A 13664-nucleotide genomic window follows, 5' to 3' on the forward strand; every position below is an offset into this window, starting at 1 on the left:
CTATGAAACTCTGATACGCTATCCCTGCGGAAAAGGTAATGCAGCAAATAAATCCAGTGCCAAATGTCTGTAAAATGCCAGGTGCTGCCTGTAATGCTGAAGGCATGAATGGTCCGTCTCGAGCAGAGATGCTCTCTTACACAGATCTTTGTTGTAGTAATGACTTCAGGAGAGCATTTTCCTTTGCTTGATAAAGAGAATTCGGGAATTACAGGCACATTGTCAAAACAGAGTTTTACTCCTCTTGCTGTGATTGCCATAACCCTAATCATACTGACAAGACCGAAAATTCAGTTGTGCTTATTTAGTGCACATAACAACAGTTCATTCTAGCATTGCAGTTAGAACTGTGATGAAAGAATGATGAATGACAAGAACGTGCCAGACAAGGTGAGGGTACAAAATTGCTGTCTTTGTGACCTACCTTTAAGTACTTCTCTTCCTGGCAGTGTAAAGCAAGGTGAGAACCCTTTTGTTCAACAGGGCGCTTTGTTAGAAGCTCTCTGTGTGGTGGGCTCACCATGGCGGTCCACCAAGCTGCATTCTGATTCCCCCTTGTCAGCAGAAGAGGGGGAGAAACCAGAAATAAAACCTTATGGGTTAATGTAAATGCAGGATAGTGAAGAAAAGCAAAGACTGTGCACAGAAGCAAAGGAAAATCAAAAGATCTATTCTCTTGCCCATCCCCAGCCTATTGGCTTTTGGGGGTGAGACTGCCTTGATCTGTGCCAGCACTGCTCAGCAATAGCTAAAGCATCAGTGGGGGGTTATCAGCCCCACTGATGGTTAACTCCATCGCAGTTAACCATCAGTTTAACGTGGCTGGTTTCAGGCCTGTCAAGCCAGCACGTTTCTCCTTATTTTAAATTAGTTCAAGTGTTCTACTTTTCAAAATACAGGTTTGATTTCTTTTGATCTCACATATTTTGCTTGATTGAAATAGTATATAAGGAAATTTACAATTTCTACTAATATTGATTGAAAATGTTTTCACCCCCTCACAGGATCAGGAGACAAAGTCTTTGCTCTAGCAAGTTTCGAAGTAGAAAAGGCAAAACAATGAAGAGGTGTGTGAGGCTTGTGTCTCTCCAGTTATCAGCAGCATTGGACTTCTGTCATAATTGCATTTGGTTTTTCTATTTCTAACATGTTGAAAAGAAAAGCAAAAAAAAGAAAACCCCAAACTGTAAACCTCTTGGGTTCTTAACCAGAAGATATGAAGTAAACAGCCTTAAGTGCACTTTGGAACTCTGGTGTCTGTACCCCATACTCATACAAGCTCTGAGGCTGAGCACTTAGTGGTACTCTGGAAACAAAAGCATGGTATGACTGTCTTTGGGAAGAATCAGCTCTTGTGACCTTTTCTGAATGTGTATTTCTCTAACTATTAAAACATGATCTTTTTTGCATGTGGTTGTAGCAAGCAGATGTTTATCAGGAGCAGTCCTAATGAGTGAGTGGTTTTTGGGGTGATTCTTCACATTGCTCTCAAATTGTCTTAATTTTTTGCCCAGACTCACTACTAAGTAGTTTGTACTGGGAATGCATCGAAGCTTGGAAAAATTGACATAGTTTATTTGAAATGCCATCTTTCTACAAACTGTTTGCAGAAGAACCAAAATGAGACTGTATGCTGATCGTGAGCCCTGAGCTGCTTGTTTGCTGAGCACATGAATGAGCTCCATTGTGTCCTAGCCTTGACTGACAAACAATGGGAGCCCTGTAGGGAGGCTTCTGGAGTAATTTAACCTTGTGTATTGCTAGGAAATGGCAATGAGAAGCCTTTTCTGTGACCTCTTACTTCAGCTCAGGGTGGAGAACTACATGCTACCGTTATTTCCCAGTATTTTTGAGATAGTATGAAACAGCTTGCAATAGAAACAAGTTTAATAGGTGTGGGGGGGAACTCTAATTATGTGATTGGTGCAAGTTTGCTCAGTGTGTTTATCAGGTGGCAGTGCTCTGGAGAGGGGAATGTGCCTCCACAGAGCAATTAGAATCCTGAATCTCAACGTGTAGGAGGATTTTAAATCCCCTCCTGTTGAATCTTTAACTCTGAGTGTGGAGAAGCTACCTGGGACTCTAAATGTGTGGTTCAACTTCCTGATAAACTATGTTCTGTGAATTGATGTTGGGAATCTTGTTCTTAAAGTACTGTTTGCTTCACACTTTAATTTAGTACTTAACATTTGGTTTGAGTTTTTATTTCATTGAGATTTTTTTCAGCTTGAGAAACAGGCATTTCAGATCTCCCTTGGTGTATATTCAGGCACTGGTCTGATGATACAGGCAACCAAAAGAAAAAAGATGGCTTAATTGAATTTCATACCTGTTACCCTTATTTACCACTAGGTAGAGAAAAGTACACAGCTTTTAGCTGTAAGTAAATGGGGGGAAAATGCAGGAGTAACTTCATCCAAATAAAAGCAATTTCCCTCTATTTCTGTGCAAAAGGAATTCAAACACTAAACAGTTTTGGGTCCTTTGGGCTGGATGTTTTACCAGAGCTGGATGTTTGCACTTCCTTTCTCTGGAGAGCTTCACAAGTGGGGGAAGCATTATGAAATGTCATTGGCAAAAGGAGGTTTGGCTATGCTTGTGTTGACGTGCTATTATTATCTGGCACCCCTTAGAGAAAGTGGGACTTGCCAGGCACAGGTACAGCCAGTTCCCCTTCCCATAAGGTGACGCAGAAATGTATTGAGATGAAAAAGCTCCCATTTTGCTGCTTAATTTGTTTTTTCTAAGTGGTAAATATACTTTTCCTTAAATAAGCACAAAGTGCAATAACCAAATGCCACAGCGATTTGTGCTGATTCTTCAGCATGCAAAACTGACGCTAAAAAGAGGTTAAACAGAGATCTCTACCTATATCACTAAGGTGATTGGTGTATCTTCAGAACAAACAGATTTTGTGCTGCTTTGAGCGATTTTTGGGTGTTTTGGGTATTTTACTGGCAATGTGTCTTGAAGTTTTAGGCATTTCTGAATTGAGCTGCAAAATGTGCTAACTGCCATGACAGTAAGTCTGTTCCTGGAAAGAAAAGGATGGTGATAATACTGGAAAGATCAGAATTCCCAGAGGAAAAATGTGATCTTCCCATTTTGTTAGTGCTTTGAATGATGAGAAATACATGTACTAAATGGATGATACTGAATTCTTTTTGAATTAGTAATGGTTTATAAACCAACTTCTAAACCCAAAGTTTGGGTAGATTCAGTTCCAGTTTATGGTGGTATGGCTCTTTGCAACGCTGGAGTTGGATTTGCATTTGTCAGCAGTGAAGGTGACCCACTGTTTTGAGGAATCCTGTGTTTAATGGAGTAGAGCATCCATGTTTTGCCTATCAGATATATATATTTAACTCATAGCTAGACTTGAGCTTCAGTGAGAACTGCTTCAAATTGAGTGAAGTGGAAATAGTCTTAAATGTGGATAGATTATTGCAGTGTTACTCTGTGTCATATAGGAGTCACGTAGAGATTAAGTGGGTAGAATACACTAAAACCAGAAAATTAACAGGATCAGTCATAATTTAGATTGCATTATGGGGCATAAACACCCAGTAAATAAGCAAGTTGGTCTACTTATAAGCTAGGACTGGAGTAAACTAAAAAATGTGGGGTTTAGAATGTATTTTGCTTTAATAGAGATCTTCTTGAAATCTAGTGTTAGAAATGAAAGGATGCACAGTATAGACAGCATGATTTGTCTGAACAGTGATGGAACTTTTGCCTCATTTCTTTTTTAAGAAGCTTTTATTTAAATGGGGTCCTTTGTCCATTATATCAAAACTGTTTTGCTGTCTGGGGCAGCATTATGTTCTTTGACAAGGGCTGATTGCAGCTTTATAGCTGAGAGCAGCTTATTAAAAGGCATTATTAGACAGTCTAAAATTACTGAAAACAAAACAGTCCCTGGGGACTGTAGCTGCCTTCTTTTCCTTTCTGCTCATTACTGGTGCTAAGTAACTCTTCTCTCCCCACACCCCCCAGCTTGCTTGTGGCATTAGTATGTAAATGAAATCTCTCAGCAGTCCCACAGATCACAGTAAGTTTACAGTACAGTGATATGGAAATCTTTTCCCTTATAGTCTGAGAGGTGTACATTTCCAGGAGAAACTCTTTTTATTGATTTGCTAATATTTCAGGATTTTTGCATTTTCTGTACTGCAGGCAGTTGTAAAATTCCTATTAAATACATCTTTGACTGAATATCTTTGTAATGTTGTGCTCCTTCTGTTCTTTAAAAGATCTCTTGTGATTTAGATGGACAGAGATGAGATTGAGATCAATGACCAGTACTATTTCAAGATTCAATATGGCAGGCCAGAATTCCCTTCTCAAAAGTTGTGAAGGGTCAGAAAGCTCCAGCCCAGAGCCTGGATGTATCCTGCACAATGCCCTGACTGTAAAGGTAGTTTAAAAAGGAAGTTGTTGCCACTATGAAGCTATTCATGCACTGACCTTAGCAAATAGTTACTTCAGTAACCCACTTGAAGTGGTTAGATTAATATCAGAAGCATTGTAAATAATTGGTGTGCTGTGCTAAATATTAGCCAAATAATCCTGGGATGTACCTCCACGAGGATCTCCAATGCTTCTGCAGGGGCCAGGGCTGGGGAAAAAAGGTCCATAATTCTTTTATTATAATAATGATTTGTTCAAATAAAAACTGGTAACAAAAGAATAATTCCTTAACGAAAGCATGGTTTTGTCATTTAATGTAAAAGCTTGTGATGTTTGAGTTCCATCCCCAGTTAGACCCAGGCAGATCACTTCCCTACACATCTTTCTCTCCTGGAGTAAAACAGAGATTATGATACTTGACTATCGACTGCTATGAAGTTGTTATTGATCATGCATTGCTTTGAAGATTAAAAGTGCTTTGTTTTTTGTTTATCATTTTACTTCTGAAATAAGAACTGTAAAGTACAGTAGCTTTAAACATGTCAGCAAAGTTGCCCAGAGTTCTTCTCGGCCATATATAAGCTTCCTTTTTTTAAATCTTCCTTCTCTATAGGGTGAATCCAATGACTGTACTGATCTAAAAGAAAAAGTGTTAGAAAATTGAAGCTTCAAATGCTCTGTCTCTCTTTCTTCTGTCTTTGTCTCCTTGTATTATTTCCTTGCTTTGATCTTGAATGGAAAGTAGCAAGTTATCTCTGTCTTAAAGGAAAAATACAAGGTATCTTAAGAGATCCCTTAGTTCATCATGTTACCCTGCCTGTTAAATTCATTTTGATACAGAAGTCTCTACTAATGATTCCCTGCGGACCAGGCATTAAGGCTGTATCATTAGCGGCTGAAATGGTAGGCAAATTAAAATAGAACCATTTGGTTTTGTTTCTAGTAGGGCCATTCCCTTCCTATATAAGGACAAATAGAGTTTTTTGCATTGTAAAGAAAGCAAAGCCAGCCTGCAGGCATCTTTCAGTTTCATAACTTCCATCATTTTTAAATTATTATTGAGTTCTGGAGAAGTCTTTTCTATTAGGGAAATAAACTCTTACTTCAATTGTCTGCTTAGCTACCCGTGAGAGAGGAACAGAAGTGCTCATAGTGGAATTTTTCTTTAGGAGTCATGGAAAATATGACACCTTGTCTGGCTGTGAGGTTGTAGGGATTTTAACTTTAATGGGGTTTTATGCCTGTGAGGGAGTGGGGAGAGTTGCTGGGGTTTATGTTGCCCAAGATTTCTCTCCCATAACTCTTAAGCATCTAAACTTCTTATCTCAGTGGAGTGGATGATGCCCTGATGTTCACAGCATCTGAGAAGGGGGCCTAAAGTATCTGACACTATCTGACAGGATAAATAAGAACGTTTCAGCATAACTTGTCTCTAAAATAAGGTCTTTAAAGAGGAAACACAGGCATAACACTAAGGCATTGCGGTATCATGCACTGAAATAACTGCTGTAATTGAACACACTAATGTGCTAATAATGATATACTTAATGGCACATTTATTTTTATAACAAGCTCTAATCCTGGACATCTCTTTTTATCTTGCTATCAGAATAGTGTGCTGCTTGATAATGTTTAGGATCATGTCTCAACATACTTCCAAAACTGGGTCAGTAATAATCGCAGATGTACTGAAAACCATCAGACAGAACCACCTGCAGATCCTGCGGACAGAAGTATTAATGTCTGGGTAAATAGCTTTTATTTTGATTGTCCAGTTAATGTCATTGTAAGGTGGAGACTGAGATGAAGTTTTGTAATGTTGTAAAAGTGTGTGCTTTGCAACTTCATTAATACCAAATTTAATCTGGGAGCACTTCTGGTTTTGAATAAAATCTGCAGCTCAGAAGGTTTCTTACTGTACAACTAAGCTTGGATTAACAAAAAAGAGATTGCCATAGCCTTTTTTTTACACTAAAGAGCTTTTTTGTCCATCCCTCTAAAATATCTCTGCCCTCCTCACTGCACAGTCTGTAGAAACATTAAATGCCATAACTAAGGCAGCTTTACTTTTCTACTATACTTTGTAATTTCTGCAAGTTGTGCTCACCAGCAGTCATGGAAATTTCAGCTGGCTCTCGTAACCCTCCATCATTTATTGTAGTGCCAAGTATGCAAAGAGTCTGTTGGTTGAACTGCATTTAATTTTCAGGCAACGCTGTGTTGTTTTGGCGTAAAAGCATCATTTTGATGGATTGGAATTGTCAGACTAAGTCTGAAACATAAAAGATTCCAAACTAGAACCACTTCCCTCGTTGGGTACCAAACACATCTTCCAGGGAAAGAGTTTTCATTGAGTGCAGTTAAATCAGATGGATAATGAAAGCAGAGCCTCTATGTACAGATGAGGCTGGAAGACCTTAATGAGAAAGAGATGCCAACAAATATAGAGAGGGACTTGGAGAATGGAAGCAGCTGTACTGTGGAGGAATCCTACATGAATTTCAGAGCTGGTAAAGAACTGGGGATCAGAGAAAGTGAATTGAGAGAACTTTTGTAAGTGAAGCAGGGATTCAGAGGAGGTTTTGGAAGTTTTGGCTTACTAGAACAACCAGCAGCCTCATTAAACAGAAGATTGAAAAGAAAAATCCATTTAATCTGTTAAACTTGTATAAACTAATACCCAATCTTTATGCAATATTTGTAAAAACCTTAAAGACTTAACCTTTAGATAATTATACTTGCTAACATTCCCCAGCTAATAAGCTGTATTCTTCCCATTTTGTGGTTGAGGCAAGTAGTGTGAGGATTAGTAAGAGAGTAGATTTAATCAAGTGCAGTGCACTTGTATCTTCTGTTTACTTTGTGAAGGTCTGTGCATCCCATGAGGCACGAACAATATTCTAGATCAGTTGTGGAACTAGGAATTACGAGGTCTCTTGCACATCCATCATGTCTTACAATGGTACAAGTGACTGCTGTAACGGCCAGATGTTATCTTGATTGATGGCTAAACATCTTGGTAAACTTCATGTACCAGACTGTGCTGAGGCAGAAGTTGATTTAGACTCAGCGTTTTAAGAAACGAAGCCTTTAATATATCTCTCTCTGCTAAACCCCTTTCTAAATAAATGCCGGATGTTAAATTGGTGCTGTGTATGATTGCATTACACTGCTGTGAAGTCAGCTAAATCAGAGCAGGAGAACTAGACAATATTTAGTCATAAAATGGTGTTTTGCCCATGATGTTATCAGTAGTAAAACTCATACTATTGCAAAGATGCAAATGGTGGCTTAATTATATGTTCCTACTAGCATAAGATGCTTTTAGATCTTTCCTTCAGACTCATGTACTGTGCTAATTAACAGTAATCCAACTGGAGGATCCCAGAGCAACACTTCTGCATATTTTTTTCAGCTTCTGCTTGTGCTCTTATGTTCTTTTCTTAAATAATTAATAATCATTACTGCCTGCTGTGCTGTGGGTATGTGCTAGTGATCTCGGATCCCAGCACATTTGCACCATTCCTGTTCCTGTTGGCAGCTTGGGTTTGCTCTTTGCAGAGGCTTTCATGTTAAGACCCTCATTAGCTGGCAGTGGGGTGTGGATTTCAGTGGCACACAGCTTTGATGTCATTAAGCAGCAAGCTGTTAAAGGAAGTGCCACCTACTGCATTACTGTGACTTGTTTTATGCAATTAAGTTAAAACACTGAGTGGAAAGCAGATGCATTTTACTAAATAACAGTACACAAAGCATTTTTATCTTCAGGAATTTTATACCTGCCTTGCTCACCCGCCAATGCACTGTTACTGAGCAGTGTTAACTGTTAAGCCTAGTTGGGAAACCAAAATGCAGATGAGTGATGGAGCAGGAGGTGATGGACCTTTGGTGGCTTCATTTTCTTAATTCCTCTCTGTGTTTGCTCTGACTTTACGCTGCTTCAGGCTACCTAGGGGAAGGATTAGAGTGCTTGAGTGCCCAGATGGACACTCAACCTAGTTGGAGGTCTTCACAGGATGGTATTTTCAGTGCTTGCTGACTTAGTCCGAGTTAAGCTGCACTGTATTTCGCAGTGTCTTTAACTTTCTTAGCATATTATCATTGAAAAGTGGAGGTGTAACCCGTGTTAACGATGCTGTCATTTATCACACACGGCACTACCGGAGCGGTTGCACTCCCCAGCCTTGCTCGTGGACCAGGACGGCTGGAGTGGGGAGCGTGATCTCACGGCGCCGCTCGGCACCGCGTCACTCAGAGCCGATCCGAGGGCTGGTTCTTCAGGTAAGCACATGGCTAGCACCGGAACGGGGCTGTGTGCCCCGCGCCAGCACCCTGCATGGCACCGGGCTCCCCGTGGGGCTCCTGCCTGGGCACTGGGGCTCCGCTCCCGTCCCTGCCCACATGCTGCGCGCCGGCCCCGCCCCTTCCCCGCCTGGCCCCGCCCCTTCCCCGCCTGGCCCCGCCCCTTCCCCGCCTGGCCCCGCCCCTTCCCCGCCTGGCCCCGCCCCTTGGGCCCCGAGTTACCGCCCCCCGGGAGCCGGCGCCCCGCCCCTTCCTCCCGGCCGGCGGCGGGTGGTGCCTGCGGCGCTGCCGCTGCCCTGGGCGCCGGGACGCGGCGGGTCCCTCCCCCGGAGCCGCCCAGGCGCCTCCCTCCCTCCCTCCCTCTGCCCGCCCGCCCTCCGTCCCGCCTCGGGCCGCCGCGGTGAGTCACGACGGAGGAGGCGGCCGCTGCGCTCCGCTCGGCTCCGCTCTGCCCGCCCGCGTTCACCGCGCCCGGCCGCCGCCGCCGCCCGTGCCGAAGGACCGCCGGGGCCGGCGCGGCCCCGCACGCAGGTGAGCGCGGCTGCCCTTTGTGCGCGGCACCCGGCCGTGAACAAAGGCGCTCGCCCTGGCCCCCGCCGGCTCCGGGCCTCCCCGCGTCCCCTCCGCCGCCCCGCCGGGGCCGGCTCTCGAGTCTCCTCCGCGGTGCGGGTCGGGGCCGCGGCCCCTGACCTCCCCCGGGCCCGTCGGCCGTGGTCGCTGGCAGGCCGTGGCCTCGCAGCGCAGGTACAGGAGGTGCCTGTTTAATTTTCTGGCATCATCTCTTACGTCATGTGGCACCCTGTTCCACGGCCGCCGTGTCCCACCCCAGCAATGGCTGCATTTTTGTGGCAGGTGAAGTCATCCCCGCGTTAAAGCTGCTTAAGGTGTGCTGGAGCCGTCGGGAGGGCAGGTGTCACGTCCGCAGGCAATAAAACACAATATCGGGACGCCACTGCTCTGGGCAGCACCGGGTTGTAGTACGGAAAGTGTGCGGTGCCGCGTGGGAGGAATGCATCTCGGCCGGTATTGGGCAGAGGACTTCACTGGGAAGCGATCTCCACCTTGGCTAAAAGCTGTGCTTCTAGAGCCTCTGAGGCAGGGCTTCATAATTCAGTGTAAGGAGGGACAGCATTTGTTGGCATGCTATAGTTAGGTTTCTCTTGGAAAGATACAGGAGAGAGGAACAGCATCATTTTCCAAATCAGAATACATTGGTACTCCAGAAGTAGATGAGAGATGATCCTAGTTCCTGCTTAACATCCAGATGTAATTTATCAGGGTACATTTGACTTTCAGACTTGCATTTGCTTTCTCCTCAAGAAGAGAATGTTTTGCTCTGTTGTCTATCATCTTTTATTTGACCGTTCTTCATCTTGGCACATTGAACAAAATCTGCTTTGATGCTCTGTGAGATGAGAGCAAGACATTCTGCAGATGTGGTGGTTCAGAAAAAACCCACCAAACTCCAAAAACAACAGGCATTGGAGGCAAGATAGGTATGCTTGTTGGGTTTTCTGATCCGAGTTGGCTACAGCATGGTGGTGAGCATGTCCATGGAGTATTTTAAGACCATAATATTTAAATACATTTACAAAGTTAAGATTTTATGGTTAGTTTTTGTTGGCTGCTGATCTCGCAAGCTGTCAATGTCTTTTGCCCTCAGTGTTTTTGGAGCTGATGTATGATCTGAAATAGCTTGCTGAAGGAGAAATGCTACCTAAACAGTGAAAAGTGAGGCTGGACGATGTATTTCAGGGGGTTCATTTTGTACCTGCGGGTATTCAAGGTGAGGGGGCATACAGAAAGCAGTACATTACTATTTTAAAACGCAGGCCTATTTTCTTACCAGTCCGAAAGCTGCTGTTTCCCTTGACAAACAGATTTGGCTGGCAGATGGTGGCAGATGTACTTCAGGTACATTGGAGTTACTCCTCTGTGCCATTAGCTGAATAAGCGTCATCTTTTACTGTGCCTCTGGCATCTTGGTAGAAATAACCCGCTGCTTCAGCGTGTTTTACAGCTGTTGGTTGGTAAATGGGTTTGCATGATCTTAGTTGATGCGTGCATCAGAACAGTGTAAGTCTACAAGGAAGCACGTGGGATTGAACAAATGCAAGAGCAAAGGCCGTTTTGAACAAGTTAACTGAGAATTGGTTGGCCGAAGTTTTACAGCTTGCCCAAAGCAGCAGTTGTTCTCTTAGTTCATTTTAAGCATTGTGACCATAGTTATGACGGGTTATAGAGGACATAAAAGTGCAGGACTCTTTGATATCCAAGTGGGAAGATACTGAAATCTTCACCAGGAAAATCTTCCCATAGCCTGGTAAGTCACTGTAATAAATAGGTGCTGGAGGGACCACGGTTGTCCTTTGCCTGAATGCCTGGTTGCAGTTGAATACAGAAGCTCCATGTGCTGCACAAGCGCTGTAGGAGTGTGGGGAAGGAAGGGGATTTGCTCATGGTAAGAATTGAAGCTTCTGCCTGTTGTCTTAACAGGAACCGATTGATACTCATACATTTCACGAGACAATACAACATAGTAATGGTGAGTATTAGGACTGCACAGAAACCATGTTCTGAATTCCAGTTTTATGGGAAATCTGTAGTTGTATCGGTTTCATAAATCATAGAATGGTTTGGGTTGGAAGGGACCGTTAAACTCATCCAGTTCCAACCCACTGCCATGGGCAGGGACACCTTCCACTAGAGCAGGTTGCTCCAAGCCTCCTCCAGCCTGGCCTTGAATGCTGCCAGCGATGGGGCAGCCACAGCTTCTCTGGGCACCCTGTGCCGGAGCCTCAGCACCCACACAGAGAAGAACTTCTGCCTAAGATCTCGTCTCAATCTCACCTCTGTCAGCTTAAAGCCATTCCCCCTCGTCCTATTGGTACATGCTCTAATGTTTCTGCTCCCTTCCATCCTCTGCCTTTTTCCTCCTTCCCCATCTGGGGTTTTAAAGCAATTTACTTTGCAAGAGGAGAGAGGTTCCAGAACAATTTGTGTCATTTTTTTAATAGAACCAAAAGTGAACTGGAGCAAAACCTAGGTTTTGTAATTGCAGACACTGACTGTGATAGACATCTATTGCTAAAAGCATCCTGCAGTTGCATATGGGCAAATTAAAGCTTTATTACACATCTGAATATGTCTGGTAAGCAAAACTGATGTTAAAAGTTGATGCTCTGCCTAGGAAACAACTTGTGTGAGGTGGATCTATTTTTAGTAGTTTAATATGAGTTTTTTCTTCTCCAGAATGTTTGTCATCTGTAACTAACATAAACATTTATGATTTTTAGTAAGTACTCAATTCCTAAGTTTGTTGACTACAAAGCATCCTTCCTGAGCATCTGACCTAGTTCTGAGCATCAATAATACGTCCAAGTGCTGTGCATGCGGAGAGGCTTTTGGAGGCTGCTGCAGAATATGCTTGGAGAAACTTCCAGTAGAGTTTTTCCCAGAGAAGAAGGATTTGCTATCTTCAGAAATATTTCTATACTTGCAAATGCAAAACTACATTTCTTTTTATTGCAGGCTGTCATCAGGTAGGATTTCTTGCTGAAATGCAGCTGTGACAGCACTGGGTACAGAGTGCAGAAGGGATTGAACCTGATGTTAGGGTTTTTATTGGAAAAATTGTAATCCTAATGAATACACCAAATGTTGATGTTCTAGAAGGTGGTTATAATTCCATTTTCAGAAAGTGAGAGTAAATTACTTTTTCTGTTATGTTCCCAAACATGTTAATAGCCATGATGGTGAAGATGGGCAATCATGTTCTTCATTTGAACTACCAGCATGGTACTTACAGAATATCCCACCAGTATGGTGTAGTATAGTATCTATTAATGAACCACCAGTATAATATGTATTAATTTAATACCACTAAAGCTATAGCATGCCTACAAGTATGTGAATAGTCCCAGAAGATGTTTATGTTTTGATGCTGATGTACACTAAAAATGTCAGGTTTTGCAATGAAAACATTTTGTCACCTACTCCACATCCTTCTGAGTATGTGACTGAAATGATACATAAATAGGTTTTAAATTACTAAAAACTTTTTACAACCAAACTTGGTTTAATTTAGTTGCTGCTGCTGTTACACCTGTGAGAATGGATGAGACTTGCAGTTCTTTTCCCCTTTAAAGAGTCATGGCCTTCCATGAACTTCGATTGGCATAAGGGAGCAGATAGACCAGAATGGGCAAAACTGCGGAGCGTTAATAGGTGAGAAGAAACCAGAGATCAGAAAAACAACCCCAAAACGTTAGCTGGTAATTGAATAAGGAGAACACTCCTGACTCTGGTGTTTATTTTCAGACTTGGTGTTGGGAAAGCATTATGTAAGGGAAAAAAGGAAAGGTAATTGCTTGTTTCTGCTGCCTACTGGTGCTGTGACAGAATGTGCTAGTGCTCATGGATGGTTTAAATGTCAGTCTGAATTTAGGAAGTCTAATCAGACTTCTTGGGTATTTTTTGTTTTCAAGGTTTTATCAAATTCAAAAAAATTTTATTCAAAAGTTTATATCAAATCTGCCAAGCCTATTTTTCTTTAAAAATAGAAGAAGATAGATATATCATAGTTATTAATGCTATTTTAAAAGCAAACAACCCCCCACCTCCACTCCCCTTCCCCCTCCAGCATAAAAATCTCATCTGGACATAAACTACCATGAAAAAAACCCTGAACATTTAAACTCTTTGCATTATTGGAATTCCTGTGACTGACTCAATCAGCTGCTGATTGGGGAACAGAAGTAGAGCCCATAGATTTGTACAACCATTGCATTTGTCTTGGGATGCTCTGGTTTTATTTGCTGCAATATGCAGACCAAGAATTTCAGACAGTCTATTTTCTCTGTGGTACAAGGGTAGATAACAAACACAGAAGCAACTTATGTAATCAATCATAGAATCGTGGAATGGTTTGGGTTGGAAGGCACCTTAAAGAT

The 13664-nt window shown here is 42.5% G+C and overlaps 1 protein-coding gene across 6 annotated transcripts in view; it reads left to right on the top strand.

Moving 5' to 3' along the window:
• Window positions 1-13664, top strand: part of LZIC (leucine zipper and CTNNBIP1 domain containing) — a 35267-nt gene that overhangs the window by 9725 nt on the left and 11878 nt on the right. For 4 of the 6 annotated variants that reach the window (XM_065696809.1, XM_065696808.1, XM_065696811.1 and 1 more), the window contains exon 7: window positions 1005-4215. In XM_065696809.1, the coding sequence (XP_065552881.1) occupies window positions 1005-1063 (59 nt within the window). In that variant the 3' untranslated portion in view covers window positions 1064-4215. Of the gene's footprint in view, window positions 1-1004; window positions 4216-4253; window positions 4903-6019; window positions 8692-13664 lie in introns of those variants that run through there. The other 2 variants (XR_010616389.1, XM_065696807.1) reach the window with 2 other exon arrangements.

Source organism: Lathamus discolor, chromosome 16 (assembly GCF_037157495.1).
Source record: "Lathamus discolor isolate bLatDis1 chromosome 16, bLatDis1.hap1, whole genome shotgun sequence".
Lineage (NCBI taxonomy): Eukaryota > Metazoa > Chordata > Aves > Psittaciformes > Psittacidae > Lathamus > Lathamus discolor.